At 58.2% G+C, this 18,117-nt stretch overlaps 1 protein-coding gene across 7 annotated transcripts in view; it reads right to left on the bottom strand.

The window, feature by feature from the left end:
• Positions 1–18,117, bottom strand: part of CRTC1 (CREB regulated transcription coactivator 1) — a 99,658-nt gene that overhangs the window by 8,023 nt on the left and 73,518 nt on the right. For 6 of the 7 annotated variants that reach the window (XM_007995831.3, XM_073016786.1, XM_007995830.3 and 3 more), the window contains 5 exons: positions 14,825–14,865; positions 14,191–14,411; positions 8,601–8,725; positions 5,283–5,591; positions 2,701–2,805 (listed from right to left, as the gene is read on the bottom strand). In XM_007995831.3, the coding sequence (XP_007994022.3) occupies positions 2,701–2,805; positions 5,283–5,591; positions 8,601–8,725; positions 14,191–14,411; positions 14,825–14,865 (801 nt within the window). The remainder of the gene's footprint in view (positions 1–2,700; positions 2,806–5,282; positions 5,592–8,600; positions 8,726–14,190; positions 14,412–14,824; positions 14,866–18,117) is intronic. The other variant, XM_007995834.3, reaches the window with a different exon arrangement.

Below are 18,117 nucleotides of genomic sequence, written 5' to 3' on the forward strand. Positions count from 1 at the left end.
GGAACTTGCAGGTGGTGGAGACGCTAGAAAGGAGGCACCCGGAGCCCCTGCCCAAGAGATGGTGGGATGAGGCCTGGGTGGGGTGTGGAGGCGAGGAGACGGTGGCTGTGGACGAGGCCTCGGGAGCCGCAGCTGCAGTGTGACCTTGAGGCTGCAGGAGGCCTGGCAGCATCCCAGGGGCTGGGAGCTCTGGCTGGTGTCCCCAGGAAGCCACTGTCCCCCAGCCATTCTCAGAGCTACAACATAAGGCATGTGCCCGTCAAGGCATCCAGGTGAACGTCTCCACAGACCCAAGCCCTGGCCCTCTCCCCTGGAGCTCCCCATCTGAGCTTTGCTCTAGAGCGATCCCCTGTGTTCCAGGAAGATCCCAACGCCTTAGCTTCTGGCCTCAATCCCAGAGAGGGGCCGGCCACAAACCCACCGGCTGCTACTGGTGGTCAGTGGGCAGACAGCAGAGACAAACATGCTCATCCTGGGGCAAGAGGGCTTGTGAGGTTGGACATCCTACTCAAACGCCAGGGAAGAGGTAAAAAGGTAAGCCAAGGAAGGGAAGGCCAGCCCGTGTGGCAAAAATGCTATCTTGGCCCTAAAAATCAACGGTTTCGGGTTTTGGAAACAAGGACTGCAAGCTTGTGGCTTGGTTTGCCCGAGGCGAGGGAGGCAGGCAATAGCTAATGTCCTGGCTGCTGTAGAGCTGGTCCAAAGCTGGGTCTGTCCTGGGGCTCGGGGTGTGGGGTGGGCCCAGGCTTCCAGGACAGTGCCTGATCCTGTCCCTGTGGGCTTGGGCTCAAAAAGACCTGGCATATGCGGGGGAACACAGGCTGAGGCTTCCCTGTGAGGCTGCCATGAGGGCTTGCCAGAAAGGTGAGCTTGAAGTCGGGAGAAAGCCACAAACCGGACCAAATGGTAGCTGCCTGCGGCCCAGGGCCTTGCTGGGGTGCACACAGCGCCTGCTCGAGGCAGGACACAGCAGGTGTGGGGTGGTCTGGGCCTGTGGGGCCGATGGGTGAGTCCTTGGAGACACAGTGCAGAGGGAAGGCAGGTCTGGCCTCCACCTAGAACCATCTGCCCCTGAGAGCCCCATCCTGATGTCCCCACACCTCCAAGAGCCGCCTGCCTCCCGCATCAGCACACGACGGACACCAGACACACAGACGTGGGCTTGACAACACCGCCACCTGCTCGCTGCCCGGCAAACTAACCCGCTTTGGCTTGGGGCCCAAAAATTCACCAGATGTTCTGGTGACTCTCTCCTGAGAGAAACTGGCTTCACCCCTAATTCCTGTCCTGTCTCACACGCAAGAGGGACCTCACTCAGGAACCAGCCCCCACTGGGCTGCCCACCTGCAACAGGCCTCACCTGCCGCTTCTCCAGCGCCCCCAGTGCCATCCCCAACAGCACCACACGACGAGACCAGACACGCTGCCAGAGCCCGAGAGCTCAGAGAACCAGTGTGGACAGACTGAGCGTGCGCAGACACCAGGCTGACCCCCATGCCTCCCCGAGACCACTGCTGCCCCCCACGTCGCCTCCAGAACACGGGGCTACAGGCAGTGACCCCAGACAGCCCTTGCCTGATGGGGCAGATGTCCCTACACACGTGTGAGAGCTGGAGATGGGGGCAGAGGGGCTTCGCTGTCCTTGTCTGTGGCACTCACAGTTTGCCCTGGGACAAGGGAGCCCAACCTCAGCCCTGGAGGGGCGACTCTTCTATCTAGCTGGGAAGTAGGACGAGAGCATCCCGTCTACCAGGGACAGGGATGGCTTCAGCACCCAGGGCACAGCAGTGGCTGCTGGGGGCTTCTCAGCTCGGTGAAATTGTGGGGATGAGATGGTCCCAAGATAGTGGAGTTCTGGGGAGGCTCTGCTGCCAGGGTAAAAAAAGTTGGGGGCTGGATGTTGGCCTTGTGGGTACCCCTTTTCCCAGACACATGTTCTAGATGGAATGTGGGGTCTACTGGCCACACCTGATGTCCAAGTACAACACGAGGAGGCTGAGTGGGGAACCAGGCTGGCCGCTCCCACCGGCCAGGCAGAACGGAGGGACATTCCGAGGAACCTGAACCTGGGAGGGGCTGGGGCATCAGCGAGCCAGGCTCCTACGGTGCTGGGTACAGCAGGAAAAGCCAGGGCTGATGGGTGAGGTCTGAGGCCGGCCTCAGTCTCCCATCTGTGGAATGGGGACAAGGGCCCTGAGACACTGCAGAGTGGCTCAGAGAAGCCTCCTGGGCCAGTGGTTCTGGAGAAACACAGCTGCCTATAGGGTGAAGGGGAAAGCAGGGCCGAAGAGTCAGCGCCTTCCCTGCGGGCCAGCCAGCCATCTCAGTTGCACCCCCAAATCGGGGGAGCCCCCAAAGCTCCAGCTCACTCTCCAGGTGGCACACTGGATGTGGAGGGCATCGCCCCGGGCCACTCAATGCGGACATCCAGGCAGGGCCACAGCCATCGCTAACGTCACTAATGTACCTGAGGCACCCTTGTCACCCCCACCTAGTATTCAGCAGAGGCAGGCCCTGGTGGCTCCTGGGAAGGGGCCTGTGGGGTTCCTGCCCTGGTGCAGCCTGGTGGGTGCACAGCTCAGATCCGATGGTGTGGACGGGATGAGATGCATGAGAACAGACAGCGGGCAGGGAACACACGGGGCATGAACAAGACAAGCGTTGGCGCCCGCAGGCCAAGGGGGAGGCGACGCCCCTTACTTGCGGGGAGCTCCCCGGGGAGAAGCCTTGATTGGAGACTGGCGAGGTGGGAGACTGGTTGGCCGGGGAGCCGGCGCTAGTGCGGTACTGCTGTAGAGCCGGCGCCTGCGATGACAGACAGGTCAGCACGCCGCAGCCCAGCTGCCCCAAGCCCGGGCTCCAGTCCCTACTTCCCGGGAGCAGCCTGATCAGCCCCCAGGCAGGTCCCCCCACCCCTCACACCTTGGTGATGTCGCCACCCCACTGGTAGGCAGAGGAGCCTGGGCACCTGCAGGAAAGGTGGGTCCCTGAGACCTAGGGGGAGCCGCCCCCAAACCCAGCTTCCGAGGAAGGAACGGTGTGGAGGGTGGAGAACTGCCCTCCTTCCTAGAGCTACAGGAGGGTGATCAGAGGGTTGGCCCTGACTCAGCAGGCTCAGACCCAGATAGCAACGCGTGCACTCTCATGCATGCACACCGACACAGAGACACACCCACGTGCACACATATCCGCACTAGAATATATATACCCACGCATGCACACCCACACAGACACATGCACACACATCCACGCACATATGGACACCCCCACATACGTACACATATCCATACATGAATGTACATACCCACGCATGCACACCCACACATGCACACACGTCTACCCACACCTACAAATGCATACACATGCATACATCCACACACAAATGTACACACCCACAAATGCACACATCCACACAAATGTACACACTCACACATGCACACATACCCACACACAAATGTCCATACATCCACAAATGTCCACACACCCACAAATGTACATACCCAGGCATGCACACGTGCACACACATCCACATGCATGCACACCCATGCAGGTGCACACCACATACACTTGCACCCACCCACTTGTGCACACCCACAACCCACACACACACAGCCTCACGGGCAGGGAAAATCCAAGGCTGGGCAGGCGGGTGCTGTCTCCTATTCCCCGCTCTCCCTCACTGTGTGCCCTGGGCAGGTCCTCTGCCTCTCTAAGCCCCCAAGTCTGCAGCCCAGCGGTCTGGCTCGTCTCTAAGGGTGGGGACTGAGTGAAGGCCATCTTGCTAGCAGCCCAGGCTCCCAGCACGGGGCAGCCAAGTCACTATCCCTGCCCTACTGCAGGACAAACCTGCCTGGGTTATGCCGTCTGAGACCTGCAAGGGGCAGCCACTTCCTCCACCTGCTCGAGGGACCAAAGGCCCGGGCATGTCACTGCTATGACCCAGACCTTTCAGAGAGGCAGGCTGGGCCAGGCCAGGCCCTGGATTCAGACCATGCTCTGGTCCTGGCACGGCCCAGCCATGCTGTGTGCCTGCAGACAATGTGCCTGACCTGTGTGAGCTGGTCACTGAATGAGGCCCAGCCTGACCAGTCCAGGGCCTATAACTGCTGTCTCCCCCATGTCCTTGGTGGCACTTTCTGGGCAGTGTGGGGTAGGGCTTGAGTCCAGGTGGGGTGGGGCGAGGCAGGGCGGGGGGTGGCAGTGAGCTCTCCTGTGTGGGTGACAGAAGTGCCAGCACTGTTACTTAGGGATGACTGACTTGAAGTGGGGGCAGGAAGCCGTCTTTCTTCTGGGGGGTGCTGGGCATAGACAACCTGACCTAAGAGCCCTAGAGGGTCGTCCCTGCACCTAGCCCAGACACCCTGTGCCTCCAACAACACCCAGCTCCAAGGCGAGGCCCCACCTTGGGAGCCTCCCCCAGGACCTGGTGTGTTTCCACCAAAGGAAAAACTTGGGCACTTTCACACCCGGAGGCCCTGGGTGGTACCCTCCAAGAGGTCAGAGCAGCTTGGGAACGTGGGTCTCTACCTGTAGGCTCACCCGCCTGCCCCGCCCAGCTCAGGGGGCTGTTCTTTGCAGAGCACACAAATTTTTGGAGGACATTTAGCCTGCGGCTGGCAGCCGGGTCAAGTGGGAGGACTCATGCCCCAAACACAGGTCCCTGTTTCTCTGGATGTGGCCCAATGCAGCTGTTTCCCACCCAGCCTGCACCACTGGAGCAAGGAGGTGGTCTGCAGTCAGGAAGATTTGTGGGTACGGGGTCAAAGCCCAGCCCTGTCTGCCTGAGCTGACCCTGAGCAGAAAGTCCAATGGTCTGAGATGCAGCCCCCAGCCCTGGGCCCCAGGCGCTGTGCCCAGTGGGCTGCCGCCTCTCAGACTGGCCTCGCCTTTCCTTCCCTGATGAGCTTACGTCACCCCTGGCCCCTGGCCTGCACCCCGGCCCTGAGAATGCTGTACTCTTCTTGCCTCCAAGGAAGCCTGGCTTTGGATGGGAGAGGTCAGACAGGCCAAGAGGGGGTGCTCGGCAGTTAAACATGGGGTGGCCCACCTTGGGTGGAGTCTGGGGCCAGCCATCTGCTCATGACTCAGTTTCTCCATCTCTACAGGGAGTGACAGTCTCAGTTTGATTCCAAGGGTAGCCCCGTGGAGGGCTGGGCCTGGGCAGCGTTCACTGGGGTCCTGACCCCTAGCCCATGCAGCAGGTAACCTGACTGTTCTGCAGCCCCTGGGCTGTCCTCACAAGACCCCCAGCCAGGCCCTGAGGGCCCCCACCCTGGGCTTACCGAGGCGATGTCGATCCCCATCGACGGCTGGCCAGGGTTCTCTGGGGGGGACTGGGGGAGAGAGGATGGTACCGTGACCGCAAGTGGAGGCGGCTGTGGCCCACGAGTCAGGCTGGCGCTGGGCAACAGGGGGCCACCGGGGGGCAGGCGGACGGGCGCCTGTGGGGGTGGCGGGGGTGGTGGCTGCTGGGACGCGGGCGGAGGAGGCGGCGGGGGCTGGGGCTGCGGCGGTGGCTGCTGGGAGCCCGCCTGGGTGAAGAAGGCGTAGGGCAGCTGCTGCTCCAGAGACAGGGCGTCCATGGCTACGGCCTGCAGGAGAGGAGAACGTCAGGCAGGGCGGGTCCTGGTTGTCAGTGCCTGGTCCCCTCAGGCCCCCACAGCCTGGCATGCTCAGCAGGTGGGGTGGAAGTGCCTGTGATCACGGACAGCCCCTGGGATCAGTGCTCCTCACGATGAGGAAGCCCAGGCTAGAGAGGGTGGGCCTCACCCAGGGCCCCAGGGGTCAGCTGGAGCTGTGCAGGACCTGACCTCCTCCAGCTTGTTGTGCCTGCACCCATACTACATGCCGTGCAGCTCAGGCCGCTCCACCAGCTGCAGGGCAAGCCCAGGATGGCCATCCCTGGTGGCTCAGTGAGCAGCCAGCTCCCAGCCCCTGTGGGTGCCGCCGGGGAACCTCAAGTGATCTACCTGCCTTGGCCTCCCAAAGCCTTGCCCACCCTGGGGATGCTGGAGAGGATGGCGTTGCTGGAGATACCAGCATGGCCCCTCACCAAGGGCTGGCTCAGGCCTTCACAGAGCTGGAAAGAGGAAAATCAATGAGAGGGAAGTGTGTGACGTTGGCTGTCTGGGTGGAAACTCACAGCCAGGTGCTACCAAGCTGACAGTCCTTGGGGAAGGTAGGGTCCCTGCCCTCTAAGAAAGGCTGAGCGTGCTCAGGAGCTATGGGACAAAAATCGCTTAGCAGGATGCCTGGCCTCTGAGGACCAGTGGGTCATTTGTGAAGGGAAAAGAGTTTCCAGATAGAGGGAAGGGGCAGGTGTCAGATTAAGACAGCCTAGCTCATAAAGTGGCTGAAGACACAGCTGCCAGGAGCCAGCACCCACAGCTCTGTCTGGATCTTGATCTGAATAAGACAACTTTGTAAGCAGACAGGAGACATGAGGGCTGAGGGGCGGGGAGAAATGGAGTTCCGGCCGGGCATTGCCAGGTACCAAGGAACTACCATTAACTTGGTTGTAGGTGAACAATGCTACTGTGGTTACATTAAAAACAAACAAGCAGCAGGTGCAGTGGCTCACACCTGCAATCTCAGCACTTCGGGAAGCTGAGGTGGGGTGATCACTTGAAGTCGGGGGTTTGAGACCAGCCTGGTCAACATGGTGAAACTCTGTGTCTACTGAAAATACAAAAATTAGCTGGGCGTGGTAGGCACATGCCTGTAATCCCAGCTACTTGGGAGGCTGGCACAAGAATTGCTTGAACCTGGGAGGCAGAGGCTATAGGAGGGCCAAGAGCACGCTCCTGCACTCCAATCTGGGCAACAGAGTGAGACTCTGTCTCAAAACAGTAAAATTAAATTAAAATTAAAAAAAAAAATTTTTTTAATGTCAAAGTTCTGTTAGGGTTTTTTTGTTTTTAAAAAGACAAAATGGATAAATTTCTAGAAATGCACAAATGACCAAAACTGACTCAAGAAAAAACAGAAAACCTGAATAGCCTTATAACAAGGAGATGAGATTGGAAACTTCCCAACAGATTTGAGCTAAGACACAGGGGGCTGCACTGGTGAATTTTACTAAACTCTTTTTTTTTTCTTTTTTAAGACATGGGATCTCACTATATTCCCCAGGCTGGACTCAAACTCCTGGGCTCAAGCAATCCCTACTTCAGCCTCCCAAGTACCTGGGACTACAGGAATTTACCATTACACAAGCCCAATTTTACCAAACATTTAAAGAGGAATTAAAAATGCTTCCAAAAAATAGAAGAGAAGTGAACATTCCTAACTCATTCTATGAAGCTGCACTGATTAGGTAAAAAAGAGGGAAGACTCAAATTACTAAAATCAGAAAATGAAAATGGGAACTTTGCTACCAATTTTACGTAAATAAAAAGGATTACAAGGCCGGGTGTGGTGGCTCACGCCTATAGTCCCAGCACTTTGGGAGGCCGAGGTGGGCAGATTGCACGAGGCCAAGAGTTCGAGACCAGCCTGGCCAACATGGCAAACCCCATCTCTATTATTTATTTTTTTAAATTAGCTGGGCGTGGTGATGGGCGCCTGTAATCCCAGCTACGCAGGTGGCTGAGGCACAAGAATTGCTTGAACTTGGGAGGCGGAGGTTGCAATGAACCAAGATCACGCCACTGCATTCCACCCTGGGTGACAGAGCAAGACTCAGTCTCAAAACTTTTTTAAAAAAGGGATTACAGCCGGGAGCAGTGGCTTACATCTGCAATCCCAGCACTTTTGGAGGCCAAGGCAGGCGGATCACTTGGGGGTCAGGAGTTCGAGACCAGCCTGGCCGGCATGGTGAAACCCCATCTCTACTAAAAATTAAAAAAAAAAAAAATTAGCTGGGCGTGGTGCCTGTAGTGCCAGCTACCTGGGAGGGTGAAGCAGGTGAATGGTTTGAGCCCAGGAGGCAAGGCTGCAGTGAGCTGAGATCGTGCCACAGAACTCCAGCCTGGGCTACAGAGCAAGACTTTGTCTCAAAAAAAAAAAAAAAGGGATTGCAAAAGAGTATCATGAACAATTTTCTGCCATCAAGCTGGATAGCAAAGACGAAATGGACAAATTCCGAGACACATACAAACTACCCAGGAAAGTAGATAAGCAAATACAGCAAATTGAAAAATCAAAAGCTAAGCTCTTGAGTCTTTTTTTTTTTTGAAATAGGGTCTCACTCTGTCTCCCAGGGTAGAATGCAGTGGTGTGATCATGGCTCACTGCAGCCTCCACCTCCTGGGTTCAAGTGAGCCTCTCATCTTAGCCTCCCTAGTAGCTGGGAACACAGGCGCACACCACCATGCCCGGCTAATTTTTTGTATTTTTGTAGAGACAGGGTTTCACCATGTTGGCCAGGCTGGGCTTGAACTCCGGACCTCAAGTGATCCACCCACCTCAGCCTCCCAAAGTGCTGGGATTACAGGCATGAGCCATGGCGCCCGGCCTGAAAATACGATAACAACAGTTAGAAGTGTTGGGAGCATTCTCAAGGTTTCAGGGCCTCCTGGAAGGAGCAGGAGGCCTGCCGAGAGGTAGAGCCAGGGGTCCACCTTTCCCCCTCCCACTTGCCCCCCACCTTGCCCTCGCACCTGAGTGATGGGTGACAATGGGGACAGGGTGGGCGATGCCTGCTGACGCCTCGCCTCTGTGCTCAGGGACAGGGGGCTGACACCAGCTGGGCGGTGCTGTGGAGAGGAGCCAGGTGTGCTCATCCCTGGAAAGGAAGTGGGAGGGAGGGAGAGTGGGTGTGAGACCGATGACTGAGAAAGGGCTGCTTGCACACCCACAGTCACACTGCATGGGAATAGCTTAACTGCTCAGACAGAAGCCCGTGGGCATGTCCCAACTGCCAAACCTGGGCACCCCGAAGGCCCTGATCCCTAACCCAGGGGTCCCACAGTCCTGCATAGTCTGTTCTTCCTTCCTTCCACGAAGCGGGTGTCTCACAGCCAGCCAACCAGCACATCCCCATCTCTGGAGCATACAATTGGCCCCCAGATGGACATGTGACCAGGCTGGCCCAATGAGAGTCTTCCCAGGGACTTTGGATGGAATTCCAGGAAGGACTGTCTGAAGCCATGCGTGGGGCATCCTGTGGCGAGGGGAGGAGCTAGCTGAAGGGCTGTGGGGGAGAGGCAGCATCTGAGCCTGCTTCCCACTTTTAGGAGACAATAAATGTCTTTTTTTTCTTTTGGTTGAAAATGGCTTGGGCTGTGGTTAGCTTCAAGCCAGCAGGTCCTGCCCAATGCTGTGGTTTTGTCCACTGCCTCACGGATCTTGCCCTCCTTTGGTGAATGTGTCCATTCCTGTAGCTGCGTCTCTTGGCCCCCAGACCTGAGCACCTGCTGTCCCCCATGTCCCACATCCCCTTCCTCCTCCCCTGACCTGGCGCATTCCCCGAGCTGCAGTGCCACCTGTCAGGCTGCCTGAACTAAAGAGTGTCACTCCTCAACATCCTACCCCCTCTCTGCCCTAGGGTCTGACACATTCATTCCTGCTGGAAGTCCTGCCAGGTGATGCCTCATCACCCCTTCCCTCACCCCAGCCCCAGAGGCCCTTGCACTAAGCAACCCAATCCTTGGATTCTGCTGCAGTGATGGAGCTGGGTGAGGACAAGTTCAACGTGGCAGTAGCTGGGGCTGGTTGGGTTATCGTGGGCACCATGCCAGACAGGCAACAGGTCCCTCAATGACAAGAGGAGCCCTGGGGGCCTGGCCTGACCCCCATCCACCCTGGAGACTCGGTTTCCTGGCTGGTGTGATGGCGACGATAACAGCCGCCCTCTCTGGTTCAAAGTGAGGCCCTGGTGAGGTCAGGAGCAGGCTCTGAGGAGCATCTGGCCTGCAGTCAAGGCGGGGGTGAAGCCGCCTGACTCACCCCAGTAGATCCGGGCACCAGATTAACCTTGTTCCGGCAGATGAGACGGCGGGTGAGTGGGCCCACGGAACACACCCGACAAGCGCCGAGGGGAGATGACAGACAGCCTTGTCCGTGCCTAGGGCAGCTGCTCACCGGGGCGAGCTTGGTCACGCCTGCACTTCCCCTCAGATGCCCTGGCAGCTCTGCTTGGCTGCTCGTGTGGGAGGAAGCCTGGTGCTGTCGACTGCTCCCCAGGCAGCAAGCGCCCTTTGCAGACCCTGGCGTCCAGGGAGGCATCAACAGACGCCTGGGCAGGAGGATCTGGGGGAAGCCTGCTCAGAGCACACTCAGAGTCATGACCCTGGGCCACTCCCTCATCTTCTCCTGAGTATCCACCACTTCGTGCATCCAGCAGGCCAAGAGATGCTCAGTGCCCAGGTCAGAAGCAGAGGTCAGGCTCGGTATAAAAGTAGGGGCAAATGTCAGGAGTGTGTGAGGGTATGGATGTGGGACGACAGGGGCGGGTGAGGCCTGAGGCAAACCGGAGCACTGTGGCCCATCTTGAGGTGCAGGACATTGTCCATGGCCACTGGGCTGTCTAATTCTTCAAGAGCAGCCAGAAATTTGGTGTTCTACTGGCACTCCCCTGGTTTTTTAATGTTGATTCTAAGTACAGTCACGCACTATTTAACAATGGGGATGTCTTCTGAGAAATGCGTTGTCCAGCAATTTCATGGCTGTGCATGAGGATCACAGAGCAACTTACACAAACCTGGACGGCAGAGCCTCTGCACATCTCAGCCAGATGGTAGGGCCCTTATTCCCAGGCTACAAACCTGCACAGGGTGAGTGTCCTGAATACCGTTGGCCAGGAGCAGTGGCTCACGCCTGTAATCCCAGCACTTTGGGAGGCTGGGGCAGGCTGAGGGCAGGAGTTTGAGATCGGCCTGGCCAATGTGGTGAAACCCCATCTCTACTAAAAATACAAAAATTAGCCAGGCGTGGTGGCGGGCACCTGTACTCCCAGCTACTCGGGAGGCTGAGGCAGGAGAACTGCTTGGACCTGGGAAGTAAAGGCTGCAATGAGCCGAGATCACATCACTGCAATTCAGCCTGGGTGACAGGGTGAGATTTTGTCTCAAAAAAAAAAACAACAACAACAAACAGTAGGCAACTGTAGCACAATGGTAAGGACTTGTGTGTCTTGTGTAGCTAAGCCTAGAAAAGGAGCAGTAAGACATGGCATTATACTCTGATGGGGCCACTGCCGAGTATGTAGTTTGCTGTTGTCTGAAACGTCAAGATGTGGCCTGTGGCTATATCACAGATGCACAACTGCGGGCCTACACGAAACATATCATGTGGTGGATTTGGCCGTTGGGCTGCCAGTCTCTAACGTCTGCCCTGAATACAAGGGGGTTTTTAATCTTCCACTGGCTACAAAGTGAGCTCTCGGCCACCCCTAGAGAGGCCAGTTGGCCCAGGAGGGCGGACGGGCGCCTTGCTGTTGAATTCCTGTTGGCAACCTGGCTCACCTTCGGGAACAGGCGCAGAGCCAGCTGGAGGGGAAGTCTGGGGCGGGCAGGGAGAGCTGCCAGGGGAGGGCGGGCCAGGTGGCAGGGCCCGCCCGGACTCAAAGCTGGGCCAGGAATAAGAAGCCAGGGCCTGCCCTCCTCCTGCACTCTGGGAAGCAGCCAGGGATACGGGAAATGTAGATGGAGCCAAGGGGGGTACTGTCTCCCCAGCCACGAAGGCCTCTTCCTCTCCGAGGAGCTCACGTTCTGACTGGCGGGTGGGCTTCGGGGAAGGGAGGGGGCCACCTTCGTGTGTGCCAGGGGCCGGCAGCTCGGCTTGATTTAAAAGGCGCCGAGAAAGCAAAGCCCATGCCAGGCGAGCTGCTTGGGCGGCAGGTTCACAAACAACCCAACACATGTCAGGCATTATCGGGCCGCTCCGGCCAGCACCGGCTCCGGCTTCCACATGTGTTGTGTGTTTCCTTGCGCTTGTTTAGACTGGGCGCCGGCTAGGAGATGCGCGGCTCCTGGGCGGGCGCTGGGGACTTGCCAAGGACCCTCCAGCGGGAAGGGGGGCTATGTGCTCTGGTGGCCGTGAGGAGATGTGAGGAGAAAAGCAGGGGTTGGGAGATGGCGGCTTCTATGCGGGGCAGAGGTACCTGCAGCCCCAGCGCTGGCCTTTGGCTTTCTGGTTCCGCGCAAGTGCGTTTGGATGCTGCCTGCCTGGCCCTGTCTATCTGGAGACAAGGAACACGGCTCCTCCAAATCGGCTGTGTTTTCTGGGCCTTCTCTGGTGCCCTCTGTCCAGTGGCAGAGCCCCTTGGGCCCAGGGCCCAGGTGTGGGAGTCAGAACACAGCCTTGATGCACTCGGGCTGGGGCCCTGTCCCCTCTTCACTGTTCTGGTCCCCATGCCCTCCTCCAAAACACCCAGGAACATTCACGGCACCCTCCACACCCCTTGCCTGCCCCTGGCCCTGCTGGCACCAAAGCCAAGAGTGCCTCCAGGCTCCTCCCTCTCCTTCACTCCCTGCATCAACCTGGCTCCCAGGCTGGCCAATTTCACCCTGGAGTCTCCCAGCAGAGCCCCGGATTGGGGTGCTGTCCTGCTCCAGCGGCCACCCCTCCCAACAGCTCCTTCTTCCAGGGCAGCCAGGGGGACTCTGCCAGTTACAAATGTAAGCATGTGACTGTCTCATGGAAAGCCCTGCCTGGTGCTGCCTTCCCAGCCTGCGGCAGAGGCAGGATGGGCTGTGGACTGGGCCAGGGCCGGTTCATTCTGCAGCTCTGGGGCAGGACAGAGCACAGCGAGGTGGCGTGTGTTACCCCCACCCCCAGTGCATCCCCCAGCTGTCCCACCCGCTGGGGCTAGTTGGGGCCACGCCATTTCTCTTCCTTGGAAGCCAGGTGCCTGCCACCCACGGGATGCAGGTCACACACTGCACAGCCAACGGGGGACACAGGCAACAGCTAAGGACAGAGCAGCAACGTGGGCCAGGGCAGGGGTGCAGGAAAGCAATGTGGCAGGAGAGGCCAGGGCCGGAATGGCCTTGCCAAAGGGACTAGCTCTGAGTGGGGCAGGGCAGGGGAGGGAGGGAGGGCTGCGGCCGCCTGGAGGGGAAGAACTACATGTGCAGAGGCCCTGAGGTGGGGCTAAGGTCAGAGGGTGGAGGGTGGGCCAGGGTGGACATCCCAGGCCCTGGAGGCCTCAGGCTTTCACTGAAAGGGAGCTAGGGGCCATGCAAGGTCCCAAGCAGGCCGGGCGCGGTGGCTCAAGCCTGTAATCCCAGCACTTTGGGAGGCCGAGACGGGCGGATCACGAGGTCAGGAGATCGAGACCATCCTCGCTAACACAGTGAAACCCCGTCTCTACTAAAAATACAAAAAACTAGCCAGGCGAGGTGGCGGACGCCTGTAGTCCCAGCTGCTCGGGAGGCTGAGGCAGGAGAATGGCGTAAACCCGGGAGGCGGACCTTGCAGTGAGCTGAGATCCGGCCACTGCACTCCAGCCTGGGCGACAGCGAGAGACTCCCTGTCAAAAAAAAAAAAAAAGGTCCCAAGCAGAGGAAGCCATGGCTGGTGGCTGTTCTGGGTGGAGAGGGGGTTGGGGGCCTGGGGAGAGGGGCCAGGTTAGGCCAGGTCCTGAGGGCGGAACCGACAGGATATGCTGACAATGGGCCAGGTCCAGGTCTGGGAAAGGACAGAGGTCCAGGTCTGGGAAAGGACACCTCTGCAATCAGTGTAGCCACAGAAGGGGGGTCCCAGGGGAAGCAAGGCAGCAGCAGTGCCAGGAGCTATTGGGACAGGTGAGGGGCCTGTGCGATGATGTCCCTGTGGATGTGGCTGAGGAAGAACGGAGTGTGGAGTTGGAGACGGGGTGGGAGTGGGGAGACTGGAGTGTGACAAGCAGGTGGTCGCTGTCAGATGTCGGGTGGAGGAAGCAGGTCAGGCCTGATCCCGCCCACCAATGAGGGGCTGGGGGCGAGGAGGGGCGGAGGGAAGGCCTAGCCCACCCCAGCTGGGTTAAAACCCCCAGGGCTCCCCTCCTGAACTCCCCAAAGCACCACCACACACCCTCAAACCCACTGTCTGGTGTCTGGGGGCACCACACGCTCCCTTCTACCAGGCCTGCACTCAGGCCCCACCCCTACCTGGGATACCTGTGCCCACTGGGTCAGCCTGTTGGCCACCCCCCAGCCCTCTCTCCCATGCCCTGGTGTTTGGGACAGGACCCTGCCAAGTCATCCTGCAGATGCCCGTGTTGTCTCCACGAGCTGGTGCTCTGAGGGCAGAGTGTCCCTGCCTTACCCTGGCCGGTGCCGCCGATGCCCAGGTGCGTCAGGTTGGCTGCGAGGTTGCCGGTGCTGCTGGAGCTGCTCAGTGCGGGGAAGGTGGGCTCCTCGGGGTCCAGCGGGGTTGGGAGTGGGGAAGGGAAGTGGATGTTGGTCAAGTCGGGCAGGGAGCCCCCTGTGTTGTGGGTGGCGGGGATCAGGGCTGTAGTGTTTTCCTGGTCGGCGGATGGGAAGATGCTGGGGAAAGGCCAGAGGGAGGCAGGAGTGAGCTCGTGCGGCGGGGCTGGTCGGGGGGCAGGGGGCTGGCGGGAGAAAATCAGCGGTGCAAAAGGGCACCCCCCATCAGGTGCTGTGTGTTTGGGAAACCACTGTCGGCTGGCACCTGGCTGGGACCTTGGAAAGCAGCCTATCACCCGGTGGGGACAGTGGGGGCCCGGGGGCAACGACTTCCCTGAACCCAGGAGAGGGTATCATCCCCGGAAATGAGGTGCCTGAGGGGTGGGCATGTGGGGGCTCTGTCACTGGCCTCCAGTCACATGGTGTCCCTCTTGCAGGGACTTGCAACCTCAAGAGAGTGGACGGAATGCCCCAGGGTGGATGGAGCAGCACAGCAGCTGCAGTGTGCGGTGGGGGGCCCTGTGGAGACTTACTTGATTCCGGGGACCTCACAGGACTTGGGCCTGGACCCCGTCTGAAAGAGAAGACAGCAGAGCCTGAGCCCTGGGGCACGCCCTGTGGGGCCCTCCTCTTGGGCACTGGGCCTCCTTGAAACGGCTGATATTCCCACAAAGCCCAGAGATGCACCATGGGAACCAAGCTTGTTGGGGCCACAGAGCCCCGCAGATGGAGGACAGGGGCACCCCCCAGGGTAGAGGGGCGGGCCCCAGACAGGCCCAGGGTGAAGCCAAGAGTTGCAGAGACAGGGTTTCCCTATGGGTTCCCTCCCCCTGCTCCTGCCCTCAGTGGGAAGTCTCTTTTCAGAGAAGGAGCCAGGGGAGAACATGGTATGTGGATCTTTTTAAATTTTTATTTTATTTCATAGAGACAGGATCTCACTTTGTCACCCAGGCTAGAGTGCAGTGGTGTGATCACAGCTCACCGCAGCCTCAACCTCCCAAGCTCAAGTGATCTTCCTGCCTCAGCCTCCCGAGTGGCTGGGACCATAGGCACACATCACTGCACTGCGCCTGGCTGCTTTTTAAATTTTGTGTAAAGCGCCTCTTGACACTCCCAAGGCTGTACCACAGCAGTCAGCGGCCAGCTCAGCACAGGGGCCTCTGCTGAGCTGGCCGCCATAAGCCCTGGTACCCGAGGCTACGTGTCCCTAGAGCCGTCCCGAATCATCCATGGCGTTCCCAGATCATGGTGGCAGGGGTGCCGGGGGCAGGAGTTCCCTCTGTCCAGTGCCCACCGGGCGAGTTTATGAGCAGCCACCAGTCTCCAGGGAGTGAATCAAGCCCAAGGCCCAAAGGAGGGAAGAACTGAGTCAGGGGAGCCCCAGGAGGCTTGGACCTGATGCCCTAAACTCAGTTCAGAGGTCACTGCCCCTGTCTTGGGGCTGACCAGCTTTGCAGCGAGATCTAGACATATGACTTCCCCAGGGACCCTGAGGGTCTGCTACTTCCTGAGAGTCCCGAGACGTCCCTCTGCTCTGCAGGCAGCCACACTCATCCCCAGTGACTAGGGCTTGGGTAGTCCTCAGCATGACACTGGTTTTTCTGCTTGGCTGCGGAGCACTGTCAGGACACTTTTGGGACGTGGTATATGGAAAGGGCCCACAATGGGCTCTTCTTGGACTGTGGCCCACAGAGTCTTTGAAGTTCAGAGTCTTGGGAAGGGCTCTTCCCCATTTTTTTTTTTTTTCAGAGATGGAATCTGACTCTGCCGCCCAGGCTGGAGTGCAGTGGCGGGATCTCGGCTCACTGCAAGCTCTGCCTCCCAGGTTCACGCCATTCTCCTGCCTCAGCCTCCCACGTAGCTGGGACTACAGGCGCCTGCCACCAAGCCTGGCTAATTTTTGTATTTTTAGTAGAGATGGGGTTTCACCGTGTTAGCCAGGATGGTCTTGATCTCCTGACCTCGTGATCTGCCCGCCTCGGCCTCCCAGAATGCTGGGATTACAGGCATAAACCACCGTGCCCAGCCTCCTCTGCCTTTTTAAAAAATGTTTAATTTTAATTTTAATTTTTAATTTTTTTTTTGAGACGGGGTCTTGCTCTGTCGTCCAGGCTGGAGTGCAGTGGCACCATCTCAGCTCACTGCAAGCTCCACCTCCCAGGTTCACACCATTCTCCTGCTTCAGCCTCCCAAGTAGCTGGGACTACAGATGCGCACCACCACGCCTGGCTAATTTTTTTGCATTTTTAGTAGAGACGGGTTTCACTGTTAGCCAGGATGGTCTCGATTTCCTGACCTCATGATCTGCCTGCCTTGGCCTCCCAAAGTGCTGGAATTACAGGTGTGAGCCACCATGCCCAGATTAATTTTTATTTTTTAATTTTTTTTTAGAGATGAGGCTTCACTGTGTTGCCCACACTGGCCTCAAACTCCTGGGCTCCAGCGATCCTCCTGCCTCGGCCTCCCAAAGTGCTGGGATTACAGGTGTGAGCCACGGCACCCGGCCTGAGGTGTGGACTTCTACAGCAACGGGAAAGAAAATCATAATCCCAGCAGAAAGATCTGCCAGGTACCTCTGAGGGCTTCTGAGGCAGGGTGGGGTCCGGCTCTGGCTGTGAGGACACAGTAGGGTAGCAGGGCAGCCTCCGAACCCCCACCGCTCATGGACAGAGTCCGGTGAGTGGGTCCTGTGGAGGGGGTGCCCAGGAAAACCTTTCCGGAAAACCAGTGTTTCCTCCCGTGTGAGTTGGGGGTACTAACACCAGCCAAGACAATGGGATCACTGCAGGCCCTGGGGAACTACAGGCTCCAGGTAGGGGCCCCCGAGACTCCTGTTCAAGGACAAAGGCAGGACCGTCTTCTGCTCTCGGCAGGCATGACCAGACAGAACCCTGGCCATGGATGAGGCCTCCCAGTGTGACACGTTTCCGCCCTGGGGCCCTGGGGCAAACACTTCTGGCTGAGTTCTTTCAGGATTATCAGATGAAAAAGGCGAACGCGCTGGCAGAGGGTGGAGCTGGCCTCAAAGTGCACACACCGTGAGGGGGCAATGCCCAACCCGCAGCCACTGGGGCGCCCAAGGGGTGGCGTGCGACCGGTGGGCGTTAAGCCTCTGCGGGGAACGCCGGCTGAACGGGTTTCTACTTGGCCAGAGCCTCCTTCATTCTGAGAGTAAACATTCGCTTCAATACTGGATTTCTGCAAAGCACACTGGCGATCACGTTCTCAAGAATACTTTGAAAAGCATTCCACCAACATTATGGAGACATGAATGGATTTCTGAGCAGTATCAAAAATTCACCCACCGCCCCACTCCACCATCAGGGGTGTGTCTCCCCTCTGCAAGGTGACTGTCGCCATCTTCCTTCTCCTGAGTAACGGCAGAACATCCAGCTGTGTGGATGGACCGTGGCCTGCTTACCCACCTCTCTGCTGCTGGACATCTGTTTTCTAGTTTTGGTTGCTGTTAGAATTTTTTTTTTTTTTTTTTTTAGAAACAGGGTCTTGCTCTGTTGCCCACGCTGGACTCGAACTCCTGGGCTCCTGGGCTCAAGTGATCCTCCTGCCTTCCAACTAGCAGGCACACACACATATCACACTAGCTAACTGTTTTAAAATGTTTTGTAGAGACCAGGTCTCAGTATGTTGCCCCGGCTGGTCTCAAACTCTTGGGCTCAAGCAATACTCCCACCTCAGCCTCCCGAAGTGCTGGGATTACAGGCATGAGCCACGGTGTCTAGCCTAGAGTTCTTTTTTCTTTTTTTTTTTTTTTTTGAGATGGAGTTTTTGCTCTTGGTACCCAGGATGGAGTGCAGTGGCACAGTCT

The sequence above is a fragment of the Chlorocebus sabaeus genome, chromosome 6 (assembly GCF_047675955.1).
Source record: "Chlorocebus sabaeus isolate Y175 chromosome 6, mChlSab1.0.hap1, whole genome shotgun sequence".
Taxonomy (NCBI): Eukaryota; Metazoa; Chordata; class Mammalia; order Primates; family Cercopithecidae; genus Chlorocebus; species Chlorocebus sabaeus.